Source organism: Gobius niger (genome assembly GCF_951799975.1).
Source record: "Gobius niger genome assembly, chromosome: 21".
In the NCBI taxonomy this organism is placed as follows: Eukaryota; Metazoa; Chordata; class Actinopteri; order Gobiiformes; family Gobiidae; genus Gobius; species Gobius niger.
In genome coordinates, this window is record NC_136872.1 from 18,945,263 (window position 1) to 18,972,091 (window position 26,829).

Genomic DNA, 26,829 nt, shown 5'->3' on the forward strand with positions numbered 1-26,829 from the left:
TCGCAGACCTGGTCCCTAAGACTATTAATGCTAATTCTAGCTAGCACGAGCTACGACTGCTGTTTTTTTTTGCTTCTACTGAACAATCTGCTGTGAATAAACATCCATATGGGCCCATTTACACTTGAGTTTATTATTTCACCAGAAAATGGCTAAAACTGTGTTTCCCTGAAGATTCTATTTTCTCCCTCGGCGAAGCCACGCCCCCTTCTATGACGCGATGCCGTCTGTATCTATCCGTGTAACGGCTGGACCTGTTCACATGAAACAAAGACTCTCACAAAATCCAATGTATTCTCTCTCAAATATGAACTGAGGTCAAATCTCTCTCATAAAGGTCCAAAAGTGGAGACAATAATCAAAATGATGTTCCTAACGAACTTTCAGTCATAAGATGAGAGTGTCAGGTTTGTGAGTTCCCTTCCAGATAAGTATCAGGGAAAACAATTTTTATTTTCAAAACTCTATCTCTCTAACATCCTTACCTTAAAATACCACAAAGATTCTTACAATGTTGCGAACAGCCTCCTCGAGTTCAGAGACGCAAAACACAATGTTCTCATCAGACGCCAACTTTTTGAGTTTTCATAAAAGGCTGTGCGGTGTCCTCGATTCACCAGCTCATAAATCTGAAGCCAATTTGCTTTTTGTCCAAATCCAGTCCTTCTGTTGAACAGAGTAAACAGGAAGTCGGGCTTCACATTTGAGTCTGGTCCAAAAGTGCAGAAAGGGGGGGTGAGGGGGGGGCTCTGTCATTCAGCAGCACAGTTAGACCCATGGACTGACTGTACTGAGCATCACGGGCTGCAGACTGGGCTTTAATAATAAACATGAGGCTGTGGTGAAGTCCAGATGCAACTTTACATTCAAACTTTAATTGAAAACAAACTGGGCTTTTGCAATAAATTATTTTGTGTCACACTGTTTTAAAGAGTTTGCAGGTTTAGTGTGATCTAATCACAATATGCTATTTTGGTGACAATGCGAATGATTCAGTGCTTTTTGTCTGTTTGTTGCAGCTCTATGCTCAAACACAGACTCTTTTACTCCTCGTTCAGTACACATTAACAACAAACCCTGAATTATGAATATAATTTTCTACTAAATAAGGATATAAAGACATGGAGAGGAGCAAAGGTTCAACAGCCCATAAATACATAAAAAATAGAGAATGCTGCCATAATGCTACATGTTGGCATCGTGCTAATGCTAGCGCTGGGTACCACTGCCGTTTTTTTCGCTTCTGCTGAACAATCTGCTGTGAATAAACATCCATATGGACCCGATTTAGACTTGACTTTATTTGTATGTGATAAATAAGTTCATATTTCTCCAGAAAATGGCTAAAAAGAGTGCATGGTGTTTCCCAAAAGATTCTGTTTTCCCCCTTGGCGAGGCCACGCCCCCTTCTATGACGCGATGCCGTCTGTATCTATGATGCGGACAGTTAGCAAGTAGCCTGCTCAATGCATTTTTCCTATAGCTGCTAGCATTAGCCACCAAACATCGCCAATTATGAACCATCCAGATGTTTTGAGCTGTTGTCAGCCCATCAATTAGGTCAAAGCTTTGTTAGAAATCATTAATAAATATACAAAACTTATAAGATTTTAGTTTAGATACAAATTAGAGTCTAAAAGTGTCCTCTGAACTAAATGCTAACTCAAACTCAGTTAAGTTTTTGCTTTTTGTGGGTCGGATACACATCCAGTGGCCTCTAGACATCATCTTATAATATGATGATGATAAAAATAAATGCCATGAAAAGGACAAAACACACCTCCCCATACTTTAGTGTTGCGCCTGGCTACCCTACTCATTTGTATGGGGGTAAAACGTCGAATTAAAATCGGGTCCGGGATTCAACGGCGAATAAAGTGGGCGCATTTGTAGGAACAAGCTCAGATAGTGTATTTCTGTAATTTCTATGTACTTTACAGGAAAAACAACAAAACAGTAGAATTCTGCATTTACATATAGTTCACAAAGAGATCTCACTTCTCTGCCGAAAGCTTGTTCCTTCCAATTATATCTAATCTTCTTGCTTAATGTCGCATACACTGTAGTTCTTCATCTTCTCCAAAACAGAACTGCATTCTTTTGCCGACAGCACGAGCTTCCCCCCCTGACCACACAGATCCATAACATTACAGTCTCATCATGTCTGATTAATCCTGAGGTCTGCACTTATCGACGAGCCATCAGCCGCACCTGCCCCAAACAGCCCCCCCCCCGTCCCCCCCCCGGCAACAGTCTCCACGGCGGCGGAGGCTCGATCGATCACCGCGGCGATGAGGAGGAGGGCTCGCGTCTGCTGACTCAGGAGCGAGGGGGGAAATCACACATGAAGATGAAAGTTTGATGTAATGGGGTGTGGGACTGTATCGTGAGACGCTGCAGAAAGTGTGCAGGACGTCTTTACTATGTGCAGTCAGTTACGACTTCTTTAATAAGAATTCAGAAAGAAACGCTCAGTCTGGCGTTAGACTTTTAGCTAGTTTTCTTCTTGTCGAACCAGGAAATAGCTACAACATCGCCTTTCCCACGCTTATCCATTGATAAATATTGACATGTTTGGTATCCACGTGTTGCAGGAGAAGCTACAGAGATGACGCTGTAATCCATGTACAGTGATTTTCTGTTTGGGAGAGTGAAGATGGAAGAAATGGACAGCCAAACATGCAGACATTACAAAACCTGAGGCCCGAACCAAAATGAGGTTTTCTTTACATTCTTCCAACAGCATCTCCACTTTAGAAGCTCCTGCAGACTCCAAACCTTACAGTCTTGGATTTAACAATATTTTGAAGGTTTTGTGAGAAGGAATTTTTCATGTCTAAATTCTAGCCTGATTTATTTAGCTTTCAATTGCGAAAAACAAGGCGAAAATGGAATTTCTATGACAAATCGTTTCCCTTATGAATACCTTATTAATCTCTGAACCTGTTTGACATGACCCAAATCTAAAAGCTTCTTGAAAAAAGACAATATTGCAAACGAAAACGAGGATGAAAACACAACAGGAACACGACAAGAAAGCCACAAAAACTCAACAAAAGAGCAACAAAAAAGCGTGAAAAAAGTGTGGTGAAACCAAGACAAAAAAAGCACCAAAAAAATGACGAGAAAACAACGGAAAAAATACAAATAAAACAACAGTCATGACAAAAACGCTTCAAAAAGGTGAAAACGCGGCGGTCTGTTTTGTAGGCCTTAGCTTTCAAATGCAGGGGGAAAGAGGTTAAAAAACTCCAAAGAGAGAGAGAAAAAAAAAAGAGATCAAAAATCCCCACAGACAAAATATTTGATACATCTACAAAATAAAATCACATTTCAACATGGCTCTATCCATTATTTAGATTTTGTCGCTGAGCATAGAAGCAATTTTGGCATTTTCAGGCATAAAAGTTCTTATTCTTATATGAAAACGTAAAATGACAGAAAACACGCGATACATTTTTTTTCTCAGGTACATATCAGTAATCCACAGCAAAAGTTTCAAATTGATATCTCTAATTATTTCATTTTTTTCCCCATTGACCTACAGAGTCTCACCTTAATCAAGCATCCAATTTGGTACAAAGATCCTTTCAAATAATTTAAACAAATACAAAAATACAGGACAAAGTAGGTTTTACAAGCAACAGGAGTGAGATGCCTTTTCCTTGTTTCTATCAGACACAGGTTTGGACGATAGAACAAGCCCTGACGTGAGGAGAGGCATCTATGGGAAAGAACACACACACATCTGGAAAAGCTATAGAAGCGAATGATGGATGTGTTTGGAGCAGAGAAGAGGAGACGGACTCCGGAGTCTGTGTCTGGAATAGCAATTACACAGTGTCGTCCAGCGGCGTCCAGCCAAGATCTCTATCTACTAAGCAGACTCTGGGAGAGGCTTGTCAACGCAGAGGAAGTCACAGCTTGTTATTCACATTTGAACTCCTGGCTCCTTAACCTCTTAACCACCACCTCAACTGAGTGTATTCTTCTCCAGTTTGGCTTTACCCAAATCTAAATAGTGACAAAAATGAGATGAAAACGAGGATGAAAATGCAACAAAGAAGTGAAAACAAACAAAGCAGCAAAAGAGCGGGCCAAGAAACAGGAATACAATGGAAAAGTGAATAGAGTAAAAGTGACAAAAACACAACAAAAAAGTGATAGATAATGCAGCAAAAAAGTGATAAAATTGTGACAAAAAAGTGATAAAATTGTGACAAATAATGATAAAAATGGGACGAAAAAATTACAAAATGGGACAAAAAAAATTATAAAAATGTGACGAAAAAGTGATTAAAAATGTGACAAAAAAATGATAAAAATGTGACGAAAAAATTATAAAAATGTGACGAAAAAGTGATAAAAAAGTGATAAAAATGCAGCAAAAAAGTGATAAAATTGTGACAATTAATGATAAAAATGGGACAAAAAAATTACAAAAATGTGACAAAAACGCAGCAAAGAAAGTAACAGAGCAACAAAAACATGACAAAAATGCTTCAAAGCTGTGACAAAAATCAGTTTTTCTCGGTCTTAGCTTTCAAATGAGGTGTTGCACTGGCTTATAGGCTGTAAGCTAGATTTGCTGGAGAAAATGTTCTCAGGTAAAGCCTGGGCTTAATATTATTGTACAAAATACAACCGAAATGCAATTTTCACGTCAAAATCATTGGAAATGTTAGTGTTATCATAAGGTTTTATATTTCTGACGGTATCGATGCCTGATCATTTAAGTAGTTATGTTTCTGTCAACACTGTTCAGGATATTCAGGCAGCATGACAGGTTTAGATATTCTTAAACCAGTAAAACAAGCAGACCTTTACTCTACAAAACAGCCTGTGCTCCATATTATCACAAATGAGTATCATTCTTCCTACATTTCTGCAAACAGCAGCTGCCAAAGTAACAATTGGAAACAAAGCTGTAGACTTGCTTCAGAGGCGCAAAAATGAATATATGAACAAGAGCCAAAGGAAGGAGCCGGTCTGTGTAGGAGGAGGTGCAGACTGGAACTGGCCATTCTCTGCTATAGCACTGATTTAACGCACACAAAGCGGAAAATGATAATTGAATATCTATAGGCTACTTTCTCTCCCACTGTAAAGTAGTTCACAAAGTCAGCTGTGACTGTGGAAAAATACCTACACTGGAAAAAGAATAATCATCTCATAGATACAGAAGGGGGCGTGGCCTAGCCGAGGGGGAAGAAAGCTTCTCATGGTAAGCACACATTTGATCTTTTTAGCCGTTTTCTGGCGGACTATAAACATATTTATCAGACACCAATAACGTCAAGCCAAAATCAGGTCCATATGGATGTTTTTTCACAGCAAATTGCTCAGTAGAAGCACTCGTTAGCATCACTTCGCTAGCATTAGCATACGTTTGCATACTTCCTGGTTAGCATTGTCCTGTTGAATTACTTTGCTCCTCTCTATGTCTCTGTATCTTTATTTAGTAGAAAAAATTCACAATTCAGCATTTGTTAAAGTAATGGTGGAGAAATTGGAGTCATTTTTTTCTCTTCTTTTTTTCTTTGTTTTCCTCCTCTGGCTGACCATGACCATATATGGGCATTTGCAAAGATCGCGTCATAGAGGGGGGCGTGGCTTCCACTCTTTTTAGCCATTTTCTGGTAGAATATGAACTTACTTATAACACATAAATAAAGTCAAATGTAAATCAGGTCTATGTAGATATTTTCTCACAGCAGATTGTTCAGTAGAAGTGACAAAACGGCTGTCGTAGCAAGCGCTAGCTAGCCATTAGCATTAGCACGCTGCTAACATGAAGCATCATGTTAGCATTCTCCGTTATTTATGTATTTATGAGCTGTTGAACCACTTTCCTCCTCTCAATGTCTTTGTATCTTTATTTAGTAGAAAACCATATTCAGAATTCAGCATTTGTTAAGCAGTTTCTGAATAATTAGAGAAAGTTTAATTTTTCTCCCAATTGTTTTCCCCTTGACCATATATGGGCGAGTCCAGAGATGGCGTCTGTATCTATTGCCAATGGAACAAGCACATTTTTGTCTTGATTCAGATTATTTTGCATCATTTCAAGTGAGAAAGTTAATGTGTCTGATTTCCAGTGGCATTAGCATTGTTATCTTATGTCAGATTAGTTAAAACCAACTCAAAATTCAACATGAAGTACCTTAATTCAAGTGATTTTAAGTCATTCAAGATGATGTAATTGCTGTTTTTAGGACGGGTTTGGCAATATAACACGGCCTAAACTACAAAGTCAGCACATTTTGCACATATTAAGACCCCACAGAGACTTGATATGTTCCTGAAAAATAAGCCAGCCGTATCACTGTACCTACAAACGCTATCTTAATCGTTCGACTTCCTCTCATCACTCACTCCCACAAAGTCTATTCCCTCAGCGTCTTTCAGCCTTTTCAGCCCGGCCTGCCCTCTTTCCTCGGAATTACATAAGAATCAGCTGAGCGTCTGTACCGCACAAAGGACCGCATTATCTAATCTGAATCACACGGAAGAGACCTCATCTGCTGCTTCCAACTCGCTCCGTCTGTGGCCAAAAGCTGGATGCTATTTTTTTCTTCTTTTTTTTTTACCCCCCACTTCACCGCGCTTCTGGTTTTTTATCCAAAGTGCCGTCCTCTCTCCCGGTGTCATTGCAGCCTGGGGCATCAATAATGAATGCGGAGTCTCCATTTGTCATAACAGCAAATATGAGGACTACATGAGGCGCGCAATGAGCCCGGGCCAAACTGAGCGTCACGTTGCATGAAAGATGTTGACGACGCGGCGGGAAAATTAAAATTTGATTAAGTGCGGTGAGGTCGAGTCGGGCAACGTTTCTCACAAACAAAAGGGGTCTCTCCATTTCGGCAAAGCAAATCTCTGCATTAAGACGAGGCTCTGCAGGTGAATAGGTACAAAGACATACATTAGAGATGCTGATATTAATCTTTGAATAAGCTTCTTGTTATTACCGCAACCATTCAAAATACGCCTTGTCTTTTGGGGTTCAAAGGTCAATAAACCAGACTTTTCCAGAAGATGTGGAAAAATGCTTCTGGAAAAAAGACTTGTTAGAGGAACAGGCCACCGTTTTTCCGTGCTGAGATATGTTCTTACCTGAGCTTAGACGAGTACCTGTCTGGTCTTTGTGTGTGCCCTCAGTCATGCAAAAAGGCCACAGATGTTGTTAGCATTTGGCCCATCCCAATGGTTTCCTGTGGCTCCAAACGGGGTAAAGTTAGAAGTGACCAAGCTCTTCCACCGGCACGCACAAAGACCAGACAGGTACGTGTCAACTCGTCTACGCTCAGGTAAGAACAAATCACAGTCACGCAAAAAGACCAAAGATGTTTAGCATTTGGCCTCTCCCAATGTTTTCCTATGGCTCCAAACGGGGTGAAGTTAGAAGCGACTATGCTTTCCACGGGAACGTCGGGCACGCATAAACCAAAAAAAACAAACAGGTACGTATCAACTCGTCTAAGCTCTATATCTCAGTATGGAAAAGCGGTGGTCTGTTCCTTTAAGTAGATTAGACTGGGAAACATGGATGCTGCAGGAGGACAACCTCATTTTGAGAAAACTAGTCCTAATGTTTTGTAACCTTTGCGCATGAGAGTATGTATATTCCTCCCGTCTTTAGCCGTGACTGCCTCCAAAAAAGAATATGACCATATCTGGATTACGGTCATCTCAGTCGTCTTTCTTGCTACACGTGTAGGGCTGCAACTAATGATTATTTTGTAATAGATTAATCTATCGATTATTTATTTATCTATCGCTTAGCTGTAAATAGTGTTGGAAAATATTTTTTTTTCCCAATTTTATTAATCACAAAAAGCTAAAGTGGCGCAGCTAAAGTTAATGTTTAAGAACTAATGCTGCTTGCTGATTGGATGAGACACAGACAGATATTCATGAAATTTACTATGTACAAAACACTGCATACATTAACTATAAAAACAAAGTAGGTTTTCACCAAAAATACTACATTTTCATGTCATTTTTTTTCTCTATTTGAGTCTGTGTGAACCAGAAAACGATTAATCGATTACTAAAATAGTTGTCGACTGTTTCAATAATCGATTAGTCGTTTCAGCCCTATACACATGGATACCAAACATGTCAATATTTGTGAATGAATATGTTAAGGAAAGACAAGGGACAGCCGCAATGTTGTAGTTATTTCCGTAAAAGATTTTGAAGGCAGATGTCATCGCCACTAACCATGTGGACGAACTACGTGTTTGTAAGTTTAACGTTTATATGTTAAAACAGAGCAAGCACTAAGAATGTAAAGAACTGGTTTTGCCTGCAGTGCCTTTTAAGAGAGATGGGGCACAAACAATGGTAGGGTGAACATTCCACGTGATGCGTAGTACAACAAACCAATCCTGGTCCACGAACACTACATCACTGGCCGAGAAAGGACATCAGTGTCTCTACTTTGTCTGCAAACTGAGACGAGCCAGAGGGAGAGAGCCCTCACAGAGCCTCCTGACCAGCTGCATCCCTGTGTGGTGACGGTGTCAGCGCTGCATCCAGACAGAGCAGCTGAGGAGATCATCTGCACCCCTCTGTTCAGGGCTTACACTCCACCCGTCTCACCCTGCAAAGCCTTCAGAATCACCGGTGACCCCACACACACATCACGCGGCCAGGTCCAGCCGACTGAAGGAACAGCTTCATCCACCACCAGGCTGAACTCTCTCTCTCTCTCTCTAATGTTGTGCCACTCCTGAACCCCAGACTCCACGTTTCTGCATCTTTTTGCATCTTTCCGTATTCCCAAAGTCATTCCTCATGCAGCCGGGCGGAGTCTAGACAGCACCGAATGAAATATGAATGCGATTAAATTCACCATCGCAAATCGCCGCCCGAAAGAACCCTCCTGACACCGGTTTAATCCGATACAATGAAACACTAATTAGGAAGGAAGCATTTTAATTACGTCTTTGGATACACAAAACAAAAAACAAAAAAACGATGAATGAACCAATATGGCGACGTATTGTTACACATTAGAGAAAAACATGATTAAATCCCATTTTTTGGAAACTTGACTTGCTAATTGGGCAGTTGATAGGTCAATATAAGGCTATGCTGCAAGCTATGGTTTATTTTGAAGACACAAGCTGTACAAATGCAGCTCTAGGAATAGCAATGCACACCATGCTAACCAAAAACAAGCCAACCAATGCACAAATTAATTAAAACACGTATTTTGCATTGCTCCAAGTCCATGTCCAATGCTATTTATCATTCCTGTGCAAACCCAGAGCAGGGGCGGACTGGCCATATGTCCATTCTGGAAGAGCACAGAAGGGCCACTGGCTCTAGGGCCACCAGTACCGCCTCAACTGAGCTTTACCCAAATCTAAAAGCTAAAAAGAAATGCATCAAAATAGTGAGAAAAAGAGGATGAAAACAAAACAAAAATGTGACAAAAGATGTGATGAAAAGGCAACAAAAATATGACAAAAATGACGTGACAAAAAGTTACCATCACTTTTGTAGGTCTTAGCTTTCAAATGAGGCGTTACAGTGTTGATCTCCAGTCGAGAAGCTTTTAGATTTGGGTAAAGCCCAGTATAAAAAATATAGGAATCTAAAAGGAATTCCGTGGAGTATGGTGTACCACAAGGTTCAATTTTGGGACCATTATTATTTATCATTTACATTAATGATTTTGCTTCTGTTTCTATGACCACCTTTCCAGTTTTTTTTCTGACGATACCAATAAAAAAATAAAAAAAATAAAAAGTCGACCTGGGGAAAATGCACTCGGTTAAGGCGGGTGGTTAGAGGTTAAAATATGTATTGGTGGAAGTGCACAGTTATGCTAATTTGGGCCAGGCTGGTCAGAGTCCAGGGCTGTTTTTCAGTCCCAGTCCGCCCCTGACCCAGAGCATTCATTTTATGTCAGGATTTTAAAAAAAACAGAAGCTATAGGCCGACTCGCTGTTACACTATAGTGGCCTATATACCCGCTTGTCCCCAGGTATCCCTCGGGGAGCGGTGGGTGTAGCAGCCTGTAAACACTAGTACTCGGCCTGTCACGTCGTCGTCTCCCCCCCCCCCCCCCCCCCCCCTCGTTAGAAAGCCAAGGCGTGTGCGCGTAAAGCCCGCGGTGTTTCGGGCAAACAAACAGACGGCGGCTATCTAAAGAAGCACTAATCCCCGTCACACCTCCAACAACCCCCGCTGCTCGCTCCCTGCTCACCGACAAACCGTGCCAAACCAAACCGCGCCATACACACACACACACACACACACACACACACACACACACACACACACACACACACACAAGCGCCAAGTGGTGACATTTTGAGACACCTGACCGCGCAATCCTACACCGCTATAGTAAAAGGGGAAATGTTTTACAGTTTGGGTACAGCGTGGTGGCACAAACGGAGCCATGTGCGCACCGCTACTGCCAAAAGGAGACTGAGAAATGGCATTACCTGGGCTGGAGGATGCGTCGGGAGGGGGGAGGCAGGCTACACAGCGCTGGTCTCGCTATACGCCTCGACTCCTCTTCTCTCTCCTCTGCTGCTCCGGTTTCGATCAAGCGGCTCGTCGTGGCTCGTCCATGGCGCGTTTTACGTTAAAGGGAAGGAAGGGATGGAGCGCTGAGAGAGAGGATAGAGAGGAGTGCGAAAGGAGACCGAGGAGGAAGAGGAGGAGGAGGAGGAGAGAGCCTTTGAAGTGTGAGAATCTGGGTCCCCCGTCCACCGCCGCTGCTGCGTGCACGGGATTTAAGTCCCGTTTCCAAGGCAGCGACCGAACGAGAGCCGCGCGTAAAGCTGGAGCTCAGGGGTGAAGGGGGCGCTTCCGGTTGTTGATCTAAGGCTCGTTTTGTCGTTTGGAAATTGGGGAGGGGATTTTAGTGTTGAAATGTTGACTCCTCTGTCTGAAGGAACAATCACGGAACCAGAAAGTGGCCTTAACAAGTTCATTTCATTTATAGGCCAGTTCCAGGAAGTAGTGTGCCAAGGACAAAACAACAACAGCTAAGTCCAAAACTGACTTAAAACAGGCTACATTAAACAAGAAAGGGGAAAAGATCCTAAGCTATTGAACCCCATAGGCTAGGGCAAGTCTACCAGATTTCATTCAGTATTGCTTTGTCTATATCGGGGAAGTCAAGTTTGCGTCGTGGAGGGACGAGATGGAGGGACCTCAACATTGTAGCCTAGAATCACTGTTTGTTTATCATTATATATGACCAAGCGGGATGTTCTGACAGGACATTTTTAAAATACTGACCCTAATTCTCGCATTTTAAGAGTACTTTAACAAGTATTTGATCTCATATTTGCATAATAATATTTCTCCAAATCATCTTGGGGGCCAGAGGTCCTGTGCTAGAGGGCCCCGGACCTGACATTGCCTACCCCTCTATATTCTTCTATATTATTATCAATGTTTGGGGAGAATACTTTGAAAATTGTATACTGAATTCTTACCTTAAAATGCATTTTGTAACGTATAGTTAGTTAACTGTAATGAAAGAGTAACTTTATCGAATATAGTTACTCAAAATGATTATTCTAAATACGTATTCTGAATACAAGTCGGTGTTTACTGAATTCACTGATTGTTATTATTATGTACTCACTGTAGTATTATGTATTGAGTACTTTTTTTTTTTTACCCCAGTGTACCCCATGGAAACAATTATGATATTTTTTACTTTTAATTTTGTGTTTTACTGTCTACATAAAGCTGCTGTGTTTTATTGTGAAATCCACTTCCGGTTCCCCTTGCCTGCGCCGCTGTTTGTCCGTAGCTTGACGCTGTGGCCGAGACAGACGCAGCTACGAACTACTCGGAATGAATGGCGCGTGCGTCTCCGGAACATTCCGAGCGTTTCCGAGGAAAGCCGAGGCCGCCACCCACTTCACCGAGGCTGAACGTGAGCGAGATACAAATGCGAGCGGACACAAGGGGGACAGGGAGGACAAAAACGCGGCTATTGGGGGAGTTTGGACGCTCGTGCGGCAATACAGAGCGGATATATCGCCTTGATTTAGCTGCGACAATTGATGCTACGATTTATAGCACACACGCTTTGTACAAGTCTACCGTCCTCACGCTCGCAATAATGCAACATCTGTCGAATTTTGTTGCTCGTGTGATAAAATAATAACTTACAAAACCTACAAAGCGTGTCGTAATGTCTCATGTCGCCGTCTACCAGCTGTTTGTGCCGTAAAAAATAAATGCACGGGAATTGAATCGCCAAATATGTCCCCGTCTTGACCACTGAGCGGCGCTGTTGTCTTTCGTTTGGGCCCGTCTCCAGGCGTGTGTCGCTGTCCGTGGTGCTGAATTCATCAAGACGCCTCTGAGACATATACAGTCCCTTTATTTACTTTGCTTCATACTAATGCTTTGTGATGTACGCTAGCAAGTTTGTGATAAATATTAAAGGTTAAGTGTCTTGCCCAAGGATACAGCGCCAGTTTGCAATGTCCAGGGAATGAACCAGAGGTAAATATACTAAACTACTGTACTTAAGTAGAGTTTTTGAGGATCTGTACTTTTACTATAGTATTTTTTGTTGACAATTTAGTATTTCTACTCGTCTACAATTTAAAGATAAATATAATACTTTCTACTCCACTACATTTCTGCAAAAGCTCCAAAGTAAAAAGTAAAAGTTGCACTCTTCTGAACAGTAGGTGGCACTGTGCAATTGTACTGTCAATGACTCATGATGAGAAAGAAGATTTGTCTCTGTTGGGCTGCCTTACAGACGACAATCAACCTAGGCACGGTTTCCATGTTCATATTATTCACTTATTTAAAGGAATTTATATTTTCCACTGCCTATACGTCAGTACTTTCACTTCAGAGACAATTTCATTGAGCAACTTTTACTTTAATTTGACCAGTAGTATCAGTGCTTTTGCTCAAGTAGACTTACTGAATTATGTCCCCTTCCGAAACGAGCAGATTGGTAAGAGGTCTTATGCCAAACCGGATGTGCGTCAGCATGGGGTTGGCGTCCAAATTGGGTTGTCAGTTAGGAAGGAGTTAGGAAAAGAAGCCTCAATGCTAACTATCATAGCCACTTTAGCATAGAGACCTCTGATGCTAACTATCATAGCCACTGCTAACTAACTGGTGATTAGGAGCTATGTGCCATCCCATAAGCCACTGCACCGCCAATCCCCCCGCCCCCCTCGGCCCCACCCTGGAGTGATTCATGCACAACCACTGTTGATTGACAGGAGCACATTTAATAATAAAACTAATAATAAGCCAAATTTTATAAAAGTGACAAAATCCATGTTGTCGTCTCCACAGCTCAGTCACATGTCAGTGTTAAAGAGGAAACTCAGTAAACGGATTAAATGAAGACAGTTTGTGCTTTTGTTTTCATTTAGTAGAAACTTAAGCCACGTGGCTAATTTGCTACTGTAGCTTTAGGAAGCAGCTGTTGAGAGAAAATAACGCTAAAGAAAAATGTGATGGCTCATTTGGATTATTTTTTTTCTTCTTAAATGTCTTTATTTGGACACAATGTTGTTATTGGACACTGAACAGTAGGGGGCGACATGCGCTTTTGTTTGGCCTGCATTCCACCAATAACTTTAAAGATGAAGAAAAACAGCTGTTGGTGATGTCACTTCCCCTTCCCCGGGTAAGGACGGTCGAATTGGGCAAATAGCTCTGAAGCTCTCGTTCACTAAGTGCATAGAGATCTAACAGTCGACCCCATCAAAGGTTAAGGATTAGTTGCTCGTGTTAGTGCTTAGAGGCTACAATTTGATGGTTTCAGACACAAGTATTTTGACCACCACTAATAGAAACATTAACTTATATATCAGTGGGTGAACTTTTCTCCTAATGTTGGGTTTTCTGAGAATCTTCCATGTCTATATCAGGTCTGAAAAAGGGCTGAACCACGAGTTCTAATCAAGAGTTAATCCAAAAGTAGCCTAAAAACAGGCTAAAAAAAATGTCTCTAGAGGTGAAATTGGCCCTGACTAACACCAAAGGCATCCTATATGTTGTTTGATGATGCTGTTGTATTGCATTTGTTGGCTTTCTCATCTCTATTTTAATTCTCTTGGTCATTATCTTTCACAGACGAAAAGGTAGCCGCGCAATCCTGACTTGTCGTATCAGGTGTGGCGAATGCAAACACAGAGAAAATCCAATTTAAATGCAGCCGCCGCCTCGCTCGCCCTCCCTCTGTCTTATTTCCAACACCACTGGCTATTTGAGTATTCCTCCGACACAGCTGCGTTACGAGTCCGTCTCCATCCGAAATGAGGCATCCACCCGCACTTGTATAATAGTATTTTTAATCATAAATAAACACATTGTGTGGTTTATAATGCGTTTTGCTGTATAGAAACTCAAGTCATGTCATCGACAAACATTTACAATCAAAAAAGTTAATAAAAAACAAAAAGAACAGCTACTGCATAACATAAGGACACGAGCTAACCGCGAGCGCCGCTGTGCAAGAGAGACAAACCGAGTCAAGCAAGATCCAAAATGGCGGACGCTCCGTGTTCGAGAATGTGGTAAAAATACGGTTTGTCAGATTCTTGCACAACCCGCGACTCTGGTTGTTGTTTAAGCTCTTTATTGACAACGTTTTTTATCGGTAACATGCGCCAAAGAAGTTCCTGGGAGTAAAGAAACCAGAAAGATGAGTTAGATCCAGTACTTGAACAGGTAAACTCTGACGCTCCAAAGCCAGATTTTGTTCAGGATCAAAGCACTTAAGGTGAAGCGGAGGAAGCGAAACGGCAAATTCCAATTAGGTATTCATCTCAAATCGTGCAGCCGTAATCCGACCAGCTCTCGTCTCGTACAGTAGGTCGCACTCTCAGCGCTACCAAAACTCACTGGATCTAATATTATTCATGCTTTCTCGCACAGGTTTGACCCAAAACGTCTCCGGAAGCTGATTAGATCGTTCCCCCGAAGTGGCTGCGAGTTAAGACTTTGCGAAATTCCGAATGCAAATCATATTCTGACCCAATTTGAGGAGCGACTCTGGCCACTCCGTCTTAAATATATGGAAGGAGCAGAGGCAGCGTTCCGTGTCACGAAATGGGCATGATTTTGCTCTACTTTCACTAATGAGAGTTTCAGCCACAGAGGAGGAGGTTCACGGTTCCCCACTGTTGAGAAGAACCAGCATTAACATGAACATGAGCAGACACTGTTTGTGTTTGTAAATCAGTAACAGATTGATTCTTCTTAGTTAAAGCCTTTCGCTGTATTTTCAGGTACTGTAAATTTCGGACTAATGAGCGCAACTGAATATAAGCCGCACAAATATAACTGATAAAGAAAAAAAAAACATTGAACATACACTGGCTGCACTGGTCTATAAGCCACAGCTGTTCCAAGTGCTTTTGAAATGCCACGAGCCACTGGAAATACTGGACAATGCTCTGACAAACTCATTTTGGGTCGCGGGCCGCATAATAGAGAAAATGTTTCCAATAAATGAAATAAAAATAAGCTGTGATTTGGTCAAAGCCCCAACTTGACTGTTGCTTCATTAATAACAACGGCTTACACATGTATTGCACTTTACAAGCCTGTGTCACAAGTTCCTCAAAGAACTACATAGTAGTCATTATTCATTCACTCCACACTCGTGGTGGTACGCTGTCATTGAAGCCACAGCCGCCCTGGGGCAAACAGTCCATTTGCCACGTGGCTATATAATGTTTGTTCATATCCTGAGCTCTTATTGCCCTCTTAGTGCCCTCTGCAGGACACGTGTGTAACTCTTTCCTTTTTATAAATGTAATGCCCCCTAGTGGCTGGAATGAGCATTCTGGTTATTCTTTAAAAATTCATAACTCCGCACAGGAATGGGCTAGAGACTTACTTTTACATACTCTGGAATTTGTGCTCTACAGGGGCCGGATTAAATCATCTCGTGGGCCGGATCAGGCTCGTGGGCCGTATGTTTGACACCCCTGATCTAAAGTGATACCCCTAAACGTTTATGCATTTGATTATATTATTCTATCCCAAAAAATCTGTAAATTAGGCATAAGTCTCAAAGTGTGAGAAAACAGTTGCGGTTTATAGTCCAGAAATTACAGTTTTTGTTCTTGTAAAAATATCTGTGTGATGGTCAGTAGTTTATAGCACAAACTCTTGAAGTAAATGCGAAATATGAACAGGATTTTTACTTCCGAAACCTGGCAAAGGACCAAAAGTGGACGGGTCTATTACAGGCCCTGTATCCATTTTTTTTTGGTATTACAAACAATTAGGAAGCCACAAACTTACCATGTTAGCGGTGGCCCAAACTTTCCTCACACATTTGTAGCATCCCACTTCTTCACAGGGACGAGTAGACTGCAAGTCTAGATGCTTCATAATTAGATGCACAGCGTTTCCCCACAAATGAGTTCATAAAATACTAAAGGACAAAACATGACCGCGACTTTGTCAATAAAGAGCCTGGACGATTACCACACAGCCAGGCCAAGGCCAAACCATCCGCAGCCGTTTATTCTCCATCCAGACAGATTCTCCTCCACTTGTTTTTGCCTGTACAATTGAGACACTCGACTCTGACCAATAAACAATGGACCCGAATGATTTGACCCGAGCGTGGTACAGACACAGAAGAACATTAATTATTACATTGCGACATGAGTTGGCCGGTCCACGTTAGCTCTGGTTTCTCCGTTACATTCGCGTTGGTTCAAACAGTCCTCTCTGTGAATCGAGCGTTTCCAACAAAGGCGTTCCCTCAAGTGGTTTCTGGAGTTTGTGCTGTAAATGTGTTCATCACTGGCTACAACCGAGGAAAAAGTTGAAGTTTAACCTTGAGTTTATACTAAAAAGAAGCCCCCCAGAAATAAATAAAACAGTTTATAAGTTGGAGATGGATACAGTGGCTGAATAAACTTTATGCAAATTCCACTTTTTAGAGCTTTCTACCGTGTTCCTCTCGGGTATAATAACAAACCCGGCGTTGTGTTGTCAAGCTGCTGGTGCATCTTTGAGTAATCTTCGAATCTTCTCTAGTAGCTCTTCTCTCCATGTTGCTGTCATTTTCTTTGTTCACACTTTATTGAAACAGCTGAACAGCAAAGGGGAGCAAGAGAAGCGGGGTAAGAGGGGCTTAGAGAGAGATTGTTTCAGCTGTTTTTGATCTATAATGCATTATCTAATCAATATGGTGTGATACAGTGGACTGATTGAGACTGGTTGAGATTCCTTCATTAAGCATCATAGCCGCTCTTTAAAGCCACACTGTGTAACATTTTACCCAATAAATCAAATCTAAATACAAGCATTTATTTTATAACAGATGTTTTCATCATTGAAAGATACCTCATAAATGTACAAACAAACATGTGTCTTTGCTACACCTCTCCTAAGACATGGCTGTAACTTTACCGGGAGTGGGTGTGTCTCCAGCTTGTCTCCATGGAGATGTGACTAAAGTCAGCAGAATTTGAGATTGAAAGGTTAGGTTCTCATACAAACCGATTATTTGATTACCCACTGCATTTTCTGTGTCGAGCTGCTCATTGGGAGCATGTTTTGTATCAATGGCAACAGTATAGTCCAAAATGTTACACAGCGTACCTTTAAGTTGAGTATTCTGTTTATTGTGCGGTAGGATTAGTACCTGAAGATATTTTTTTTGACACCTAAATGAAAATATTTGTCATCTAGAACCCATAAAAGACGGCAATAATTTTCATTCATCCCATAAAAGACTAGTGGATTCGATGTTCCTGTACGTGTTGCCGTGGTAACACTAGGGAAACGAGGGCAAACCAATGGCTCAACCCAACCTTGAATGACAAAGTAAAGCTGAAAAAAACTCAGATCTGGGCCGTTTGAGTTCTGTGTAAACGCTGCCAGAGAGGACCGTTTGAACATCCCCTTTAACACGCACCGAACACTGAACCCTGGATGAGAGACCGGCCAACATTAGCTCATGAGACCTCCCCTTTGAGAGAGAGAGAGAGAGCGGCGCTTTGACCGCCGTAAAGATCTGTAGCGTAAAAGAGTGGACATTATACACAGTTCAGTTCATGTCAGACGGCTGCAGGCTCAGGCTCCGGAGAACTTCAGTCGTCGATTCAGGGTGGGGTGAAGTTACAGGCTGTTATAGACAAATATTGCTATGGTAAAAAGTAAAAGACACACACGGCTGATCGGTTTCTCAGTACTCACATTGTTGGACTAAATGTGATTAGTAACTTTACCCACGCTGAGGCCATCGACGAGTTTTGTGTGAAATCTTGCCGGGTTTATAAAAAGATTGAGTTGCAAAAATGGGAGTATACATTTCCTGTTTGTCGAAGGTTTTTCCAGCGGTAACATTTATTTTATATTCCAAAAACGGATCCAATCCTGAGGTACATAAAATAATGGTTTGAACCTCTTAAACCGAGGGCATTTTCTCCAGCTCTCAGCTTTACCCAAATCCATAAGGTCACAGTCTACAGATACAGACAGCATCACGTCATAGAAGGGGGCGTGGCCTCACCAAGTGGGAAAATAGGATCTTTTAGCCATTTTCTGGCGAAATATAAATTTATTTATCACATAGAAATAAAGTCAAGTCTAAATTGGGTCCATATGGACATTTTCTCACAGCAGATTGTTCAGTAGAAGCGAAAAAACAGCAGTTGTAGCTAGCACTAGATAGCCGTTAGCATTAGCACAATGCAAACATGTAGCATCATGTTAGAATTCTCCCTTTTTTTAATGTAATTATGGGCTGTTGAACCACTTTGCTCCTCTCCATGTCTTTGTATCTTTATTTAGTAGAAAACTATAATAATAATAATAATAATTCAGCATTTGTTAAAGTAGTGTTTGAATAATTACAGAAAGTTTAGACTTTTCTCCAAATTGTTTTCCCCCTTAACTGACCATATATGGACGAATCCAGAGATGCCGTCTGTATAGGCCAGTGTAACGCCTCAAAACCTACAAAACTCATCTAAATGCATCTTTTTCCTCGCGTTGTTGTTACTTTTATTCCATTGTTTATTTTGTTGGGTTTTCCTCAAATTTTTTGCCACCTTTTCTGTTGCTCTTTTTTGGCTTTTGTTTTTTCGTTTTCGTCACACTTTTGTTGCTATTCTGTTGCATTTTCATCCTCGCTATTTTGACTCGGTTTTCAAGACGCTTTTAGATTTGGCTTAAGCAAAACTGGAGAAAATACGCTATATAATACTGAAAATAACATGAGAGTAAAGTGAACTTTTAAACTTAAGTAGACCAGTGGTTCTCAAACTTCTATCACCAATACTGCCTCATTAAGTTTAGGTTTAGCATTTAGGATAAATATTAATGACTGATTGGCTCTTTCGAATGGTTCCAACCGGATTGCAATTATGAAAAGAGCCGGATCAGTTTTACCCAAAACTTCAGCCCAAAGTTCTGCACTAAAGTCAGATAAAGATATTGTGAGTCATCTGGCCTGTGTTGAAATTTAACATGAAAAAGTGCCAGTCTTTTGAACGGCTCTTTAAAATGAACAGATCCCAAAGACTCTGCTCCCAGTAAAGAGCCGTAAAGCCCATCACTAACACATATTTGGCTTTCCACATGAATACTACAGTTTTGAGAACCACTGGGTTAGTTATGTGAAGATCAACCAATCGCACAATGAAAAAAAAATTGTACAAAACTGGAACTGGACTTTAACCTCGGGGGGGAATTCTGCTTTTGAAGAGAACTGAGCCTGACATGTTTTGTGCCTGCGCCGCGTGTTTAGCTCTTTGACCCTTGAAAGCTTCCTCTTCAAGGGTGAACTCGTCTGTGTCACTGTGCGTCTGTCTGCGACCACCAGAGGGCAGTGCTGGTCCACCACCACCATCACCACCACCGCTCGTACATTCCTTTATATATCTCTTTTCCACAGTTTCTCTGATAAAAATCCCTTTTTACTTTACATGCTCACGTTGAAGTCAGAAAAATAGATTTGGTTTTCTGTTTTTTTTTTGCTGGGAGTCGATCCACATGCAAGAAGACGCTTGAGTGCTTCCACCTCCGCCGCAGACCATCCTCTTTCTCCATAATGACTGCGAGCTCTATAACATGCACTAGACTGAAGCATGTTGGCGTTGATGTTTCTAACTCTAGCTGACACGGCACAAACACATCTCCAAAAACGCCTTCTCCAAATGTTTAATCGTGACGTTTTTGAGCACCCAGTTGTGAACGCATTGACTCCCAGCTTTTTTGATTTTTAATGCTCTCTGTGAAATGTCCCCCCCCCTGTTATCACACGGCGCTTGTGAGTTCCCTGGAGGCGGGGCCGTAGCTGATGATTGACAGCTCTTGCTCCAATTCCGTCTCGGCCTCCGTCTCGGACAACACGCCTATGTTCTGACACTCGGAGACGCTTAGCGAGACCCCGCCGAACTGCGTCCCATCGTCCGTGGTGTCCTCCGGGTCCACCGAGAAGCGCCCGTTGTTGCCCCTGCTGCCGTTCCTGCAGTTGCTATTGCGGTCCACGCCCGCCTTGGCGCCCATGAGCAAGGGGGTGACGGCGTGCGACGGGCAGGGGGGCGGGACCAGGAGGGTCTTGCTACTGGACGCGTTGGCCCCGACCTTGTAGCGGCAGCGGATGTAGCTGGAGAAGGCCCTGCGGTAAGTCTTGTTGAATAACGTGTAGACCAGAGGGTTGACCCCGGACGAGATGTAGCCGACCCACACGAAGACGTTCAGCAGGTCGTGGAGCAGGGATTCGTTGCACGAGTCGCGGCACAGGACCGACGTGACGTTCGTGATGAAGAACGGGCACCACATGATGAGGAAGAGGAAGAAGACGATCCCCAGCACCTGCAGAGAAGCAGACGGGTTAGAGGTCCCGTGTCAAGATTTATTCAGGCTTTTTGACACACATTATAAGCTTCTATCTGCATTCTGAGTAGTGCTGTCCTGTAAATGACAGATGTGCAGATCTGACACGCATTATTGCTCAGTTTTCTGGTTGTAGACGACAAATATTTCGGTATGGGTATCAGAAAAGTATTGTCCAGGTATCGGTAATGTAACGGTACCCAGCCCTGCTTCTAAGATATTTAGGTTTAAAATTCATAGAAAGAAATGGAAGTCAGATGAAGCTTATGTAAATACAGGGATAACATCAGGTGCAGCCGGGAGTTTCGAGCAAATAACATCAATGAAGCACGCAGGAGCAACACTATTATTCTGGTTAAAAGTTCAAAACAGACAATTCAACATTGACACAATTTTGGCCCAAAGTTGTATGTTAGTGCAATGTGACGAGTTGTATTTAACCATTTAAACCGCCTTAATTTAACCGCCTTAACCGAGCACATTTTGAGAAAAGCCCCAAAATAGCAATAAAAAAAGCGTAAAAAAGTGGCTAAAATGCGATGAAAGAGTGATGAAAGAGTGGCAAAAATGTGACAAAAATGTGACAAAAAAGTGGTAAAAATTTGATGAAAAAATGACAAAAAAGTGACAAAAAAGTGACAAAAATGTGGGAAAAATGTGGTAAAAATGTGACAAAAAAGTGACAAAAAAGAGGTAAAAATGTGGCGATAAAGTGGTAAAAATGTGACGAAACAGTGACAAAAATGTGACAAAAATGTGGGAAAAATGTGGTAAAAATGTGACAAAAAAGTGACAAAAAAGAGGTAAAAATGTGGCGATAAAGTGGTAAAAATGTGACGAAACAGTGACAAAAATGTGACAAAAATGTGGGAAAAATGTGGGGAAAATGTGACAAAAAAGTGACAAAAAAGAGGTAACAATGTGGCGATAAAGTGGTAAAAATGTGACGAAACAGTGACAAAAATGTGACAAAAAAGTGGTAAAAATGTGATGAAACAGTGACAAAAAAGTGACAAAAAAGTAACAAAAATGTGACAAAAATGTGACAAAAATGTGACAAAAATGTGGGAAAAATGTGGGAAAAATGTGGGAAAAATGTGACAAAAATGTGACAAAAATGTGACAAAAAAGTAAAAAAAAAAGTGATGGAAAAACGTTTTAAAAAGTGACAACACGGCAAAAACACGAGGAAAAAGATCTGTTCTGTTGAGTTTTGTAGGTCTTAGCTTTCAAACGAGGCGTGACCTACAGATTGTGACCTTTTAGATTTGGGTAAAGCTGAACTGGAGAAAATGCATTTGGTCAAGGTTGTGGTGAAGAGGTTAAAGTATATTTGTAACAACATCTGTTTCCCATTTTCATTAAAAAAGGACATTTGGCGTGAGTAAGATGTCTGGGATCTGTTGCCCTCACCTTGGACGCCCTCCTCTCGTTCTTTATGGCCTGCATCATGCCCCGTCGCCCGTGGCAGCCGGCGCCGCCCTCGCTGCTGCTGCGCGTGGGGCCGGCGGCGGGGGAGCTGAGCTGGGACGCGCCCTCTGAGCTCGGGATGATGCTGATGCTGTCGGCCGCCGAGACGCTCCGCAGGATGCCGGGCCCCTCGGCCCCGCGCAGGCAGCCCAGAGTGTTCCTGCGGCTCTGGGGAGGCAGCGGCTTCAGGTCTGCCAGAGGTCGGGGGAAATGGAGAAAAAAATGAGGCTTGAGGCTTTTGAATTGATTTGACCTTTACATTCAAGCAATCAACAACAGCAAACCTCAGAATAACACCGGGGAATAAGTACGTGTGAACCTAAAGGGACAAAACGGAATTTAAAATGTTTAAATGTATGGATTTGATCTCCATCGTCATGCATGAGCTTTACATAGAGGCTGTAGTTACGCGCAAGACCTGAGGTGGCAGCGGTGAGCAAAATAATGACAACTTCAAACTAGTCCTATTAAAGGTGCATTATGCAACTTTTAATGCAAAAAAAAGTTGATAATTGTGTGTATTTGACTTTGTAGTGACCCAGCGGCTGTATGAGTGGTCAGCATGGCGCCTTTACTTTCACTGCTGACGGGCCCTCTCACCAGAAAACCTACAAAACAATTGATCGTGGAGCGTTGTAGAGCCCACCATAATCGAAAGTAAAGGTGCCGTGGGTCACTACAAGGTCAAATACACACAATTATCAACTTTTTGTTGCAGAAAAAGTTGGATAATGCAGCTTTAAAGAGACTAGATTGAAATTGTCATTTTTTTGCTCACCACTGCCACCTCAGGTCTTGCGCGCAACTGCAGTCTCTATGTTAAGCTCATGCATGACGATGGAGATAAAACACATACATTTAAACATTTTAATCAAGATCTTGTATTGACGATGGGAGACTGTGACCACTGTGCAAAGCCTCCTCCAGCACATCCCCAAAAATTCTCAATGGGGTTCAGATCTGGACTCTGTGGCGGCCAATCCATGTGTCTCACGCTCCCTGAACCACTCTTTCAACACTGTGAACCCAATGAATCCAAATATGCCCGTGCCATCAGGGAAGAAGAAATCCATTGATGGAATAACCTGGTCATTCAGGTCGTCAGCTGATCTCATTGCTTGCTTTGATAGTGATAATATACTTATTCCAAGATCATTTGATTTATTTCTTGATTACTCACTGCAGTGTTTTCTTCAGCTCGTGTGATTTGCTACGTTACACACATTACACAAACACCCCGTTGATTTGATTGTAATTACGATTTCATGCCTTAAATCGAAAGCACTATTTCACAGATAATGAGGCGCCCGCCGTCCACCTAAAGAGTGGACAGACTCTCCTCCTCCTCCTCCTCCTCCTCCTCCTCCTCCTCCTCCTCCTCTTCCTCTTCCTCTGCGATAACCTTGGCTTGAACCTGTTCCCCCTGCCTCGCCTCCACCCTCCGAGCCTATGGGAGAGTTTTGGGTTATCTTGTTAACAAGGAGACTGACCTTTTACACATCGAGGCACCGGGCGTGAGGGGGGGGGAAATGCGAGCGTTTCTGTGTGGCTGTGTCTGAGTGTTACCTGCTGCACTGCACAACCTTATCCCGGGAAGGACAAATACAGCAGGAAACAGATATATACACTGCAAGACGGACACTGGGGCAATTTGAGATGGTGGAGGAAGAGTTGGCGAAGTGAAAAGGTCACAAGTTTCATTTTCTGATTACATAGTGCCTTTCTATGAGAAGTTTGCAAGTCCTAATATAATATACATAATAATAATCAATTAGTTTAGTTTAGTTCTTGTTTAGTCTGTGGAATTAACAACTTATAACAAGACTATTATGAACAAACACATATCCAAAGAGAAAATGCCAAGATTAAAGGGTAATTATGGGCAATTATGAAGAATTTAAAATACAAAACATCTGCTGTTAAAGCAGTACTAAGTAAATCATGCCCCCAGAGGCCATAAGCGGCACTGCAGGTGTCGTAGCATGTTGTGGTTTTTTACTCATTAATTGTCCGTGAGAGTAAATACTACGCTGACAGAAAAGACAAAGTGAGAGCGGGATATTGTTCAACCAGTTACACAATGGAGATTATTTTTTTCAGTCAAACGTGGCTCTAAATACTGTTTAAGTGGTGCTAGCCCGCAGTTAGCTTTGCCCGATAGCCTCTTTTTCATGATTCTATTAGTGTGTATTGTGTCTCCGGCCCGAAGGCAGCGAAGTTGCAAGTGTGGTTTTCTGGCCAGAGACACCAGGGGGAGATGAAAGACCCCCCAATCATCCTATTAACACTTGTATTACCCCCAGAGGGACTACGAAAAGGATTTATTAATCAGAATCACAAACTAGGAATTTTTCTGGATGCAGATGTGCAACATAAAAAATATAACACAGAATTTAGATTTTAAAAAAGCTAAACAAGTTACTGAATACAGCTTTAATTTACCCTTTTTTGTGTTCATTCATAGTTTAGTGTCTTTAAAGGTGCACTATGAAACTTTTTACTTTCCATCCTGGTGGCTCCTATGATGTTCAGGATCAATTTTATTTCAGTTTTTTAAAGATTTCTGGTAGGTTTTCGGAATGGAATGTATATGTAACCATGGATACGGTTCAATCAGCAGTGACAACCTAAAAAAAAAAGATCTTAGAGCGTCCTACAGGCCATCGAGATGGTAAATAAAGGCATATGGTAACCACCCAAGCCACACACCCACCTATGAAAGATCAAATACGTATTAACGTCAACTTTTTTCTTTTTTTCATAAAAGTTGCATAGTGCAGCTTTAATGAAATGAATTAATGAAGTGCACCTGGGAGAAGAATTTTAACTGTTTGATAATCGACTCGTGAAGCAGTCCAGCAACCTAGCTACCTTGACCAATGAGAATCACACAATGTTGAAAATAAAGAAAAGCTGATACATAAATAATGTTTCCAAACTTTTGGCGGGTACTGTCGTTGCCACAATGTGAGAAAAGTGCATTTTTAGAAAAAGGCCATTAATGTTACAATTCCCCATACAGATCTGTGGAGAAACATTGAATCAGTGCAATAAATAACTACCTCATTCTGAAGTAAATTTGCCCAAAACCTATGAGACTGTGAGTTCACTTTAAAGATGTACACAATGCATTTAATCCAAGTGTGTAAAAGTTAATTGAAAGTTTGGAAACAGATACAGCCCACATTATCATATTGACTCTGGGACCGAGCCAATATTAAACAACAAATAAACGTTAAATTGCATTAGCGCTTTTCTCATCTCCAGAGTCTAGCCACAAATAACAGAGGCACCAGTCTGCTGAGTGATTGCACTGGATTTAATTTGGGGATTTTGAACGTTTGATTAAATCGTGCCGCCCAAAAAAACCAGCACCAAACGCCAACACGAGGCTTCACTGAAAAGCCCAAAACGTATCACCTTCATCGCTCGCTATATGTAGAGGTATTCAGTCGCAAAGTATGTATACTTAAGTACTGCACTTAAGTCGAGTTTTTGAGGATCTGGATTTTACACTACGTTCCCATCAACGCACCAAAGTAAAAGTCTGTAAGCTGTGAGAGTCGTCTTCTGTACTCTGTAGTTGAAGTGTAGAACGTTTCACCTCTGATCCAAAGGGTTTCGTCAGCAACACTAAAGTTTAAGCTCAGCCCACAGACTATATAAAGACCACAGGGAGGAGTTTAGCTTGGTTAAGTCCCTCCCCTCTAATAATGGCTGCTCTCACCTGTGGGTAAACATCTTTGTAGTTCTAAGTCTTTGTAGTTCTAAGTCCTAACGACCCATCTCACACCTGAGTTTCAGTCTGAACGACCCTCCTCTCAGCTGATCACGGCTAATTACCTGCCTATTGATCTGTCCTGGGCTGAGTTTCAGCCTCATTAGAATGACAGAAACTCAGGAGTGAGCTCGGTCGTTAGGACCTAGAACTTCAAAGTTGTTTACCCACAGGTGAGAGTAGCCATTGCTAAAGGGGAGGGACTTAACCAAGCTAAACTCCTCCCAGTGGTCTATATCTAGTCTGCGGGCTGAGCTTAAACTTAGTTGACACTGACAAAGCTGAGTGTCCACTTCATGAATAGTGGTAAGCTAGCTAACAAACGGCGTTAGCATGCTAGCTGTAATATGGCTTAAATCAAAGCGAACATCTGTGTCTTTCAGATCAGTGTCTTTTGTTTAAAGGAACAGGCCACCGTTTTTCCATACTGAGATATGTTCTTACCTGAGCTTAGACGAGTTGATGCGTACCTGTGTGGTCTTTGTGTGTGCCCTCAGTCATGCAAAACATTTGGCCTCTCCCAGTATATTCCTATAGCTCCAAACAGGGGTGAAGTTGGAAGCTACCACGCTCTTCCACGGGCACAAAGACCAGACAGGTACGCATCAACTCGTCTAAGCCCAGGTAAGAACATATCTCCGTATGGAAAAACGGTGGCCTGTTCCTTTAAGGCACTAACTAAACGAAACTCTCATTACAGAAAAACCCCAAACATTAAAGTTTGAGAAACGGCATAAAAA

General features: G+C 41.9%; 2 protein-coding genes and 1 long non-coding RNA gene across 6 annotated transcripts in view; 1 reads left to right on the top strand and 2 right to left on the bottom strand.

Annotated features, from left to right (window-relative positions):
• Positions 1 to 10,801, bottom strand: part of LOC306980511 (actin-binding protein WASF3) — a 44,532-nt gene extending 33,731 nt beyond the window's left edge. For both annotated transcript variants that reach the window (XM_079579940.1, XM_079579939.1), the window contains exon 1: positions 10,467 to 10,801. The gene's annotated coding sequence lies outside the window, so the exon portion shown is untranslated. The remainder of the gene's footprint in view (positions 1 to 10,466) is intronic.
• Positions 1 to 24,376, top strand: part of LOC306980571 — a 174,892-nt gene extending 150,516 nt beyond the window's left edge. Inside the window, exon 3 of the long non-coding RNA XR_013794032.1 lies at positions 24,284 to 24,376. This is a non-coding gene — a long non-coding RNA (uncharacterized lncRNA). The remainder of the gene's footprint in view (positions 1 to 24,283) is intronic.
• Positions 20,183 to 26,829, bottom strand: part of htr2cl1 (5-hydroxytryptamine (serotonin) receptor 2C, G protein-coupled-like 1) — a 204,442-nt gene continuing 197,795 nt past the window's right edge. For all 3 annotated transcript variants that reach the window (XM_079579932.1, XM_079579931.1, XM_079579930.1), the window contains 2 exons: positions 22,255 to 22,502; positions 20,183 to 20,820 (listed from right to left, as the gene is read on the bottom strand). In XM_079579932.1, coding sequence (XP_079436058.1) covers positions 20,260 to 20,820; positions 22,255 to 22,502 — 809 coding nt within the window. In that variant the 3' untranslated portion in view covers positions 20,183 to 20,259. The remainder of the gene's footprint in view (positions 20,821 to 22,254; positions 22,503 to 26,829) is intronic.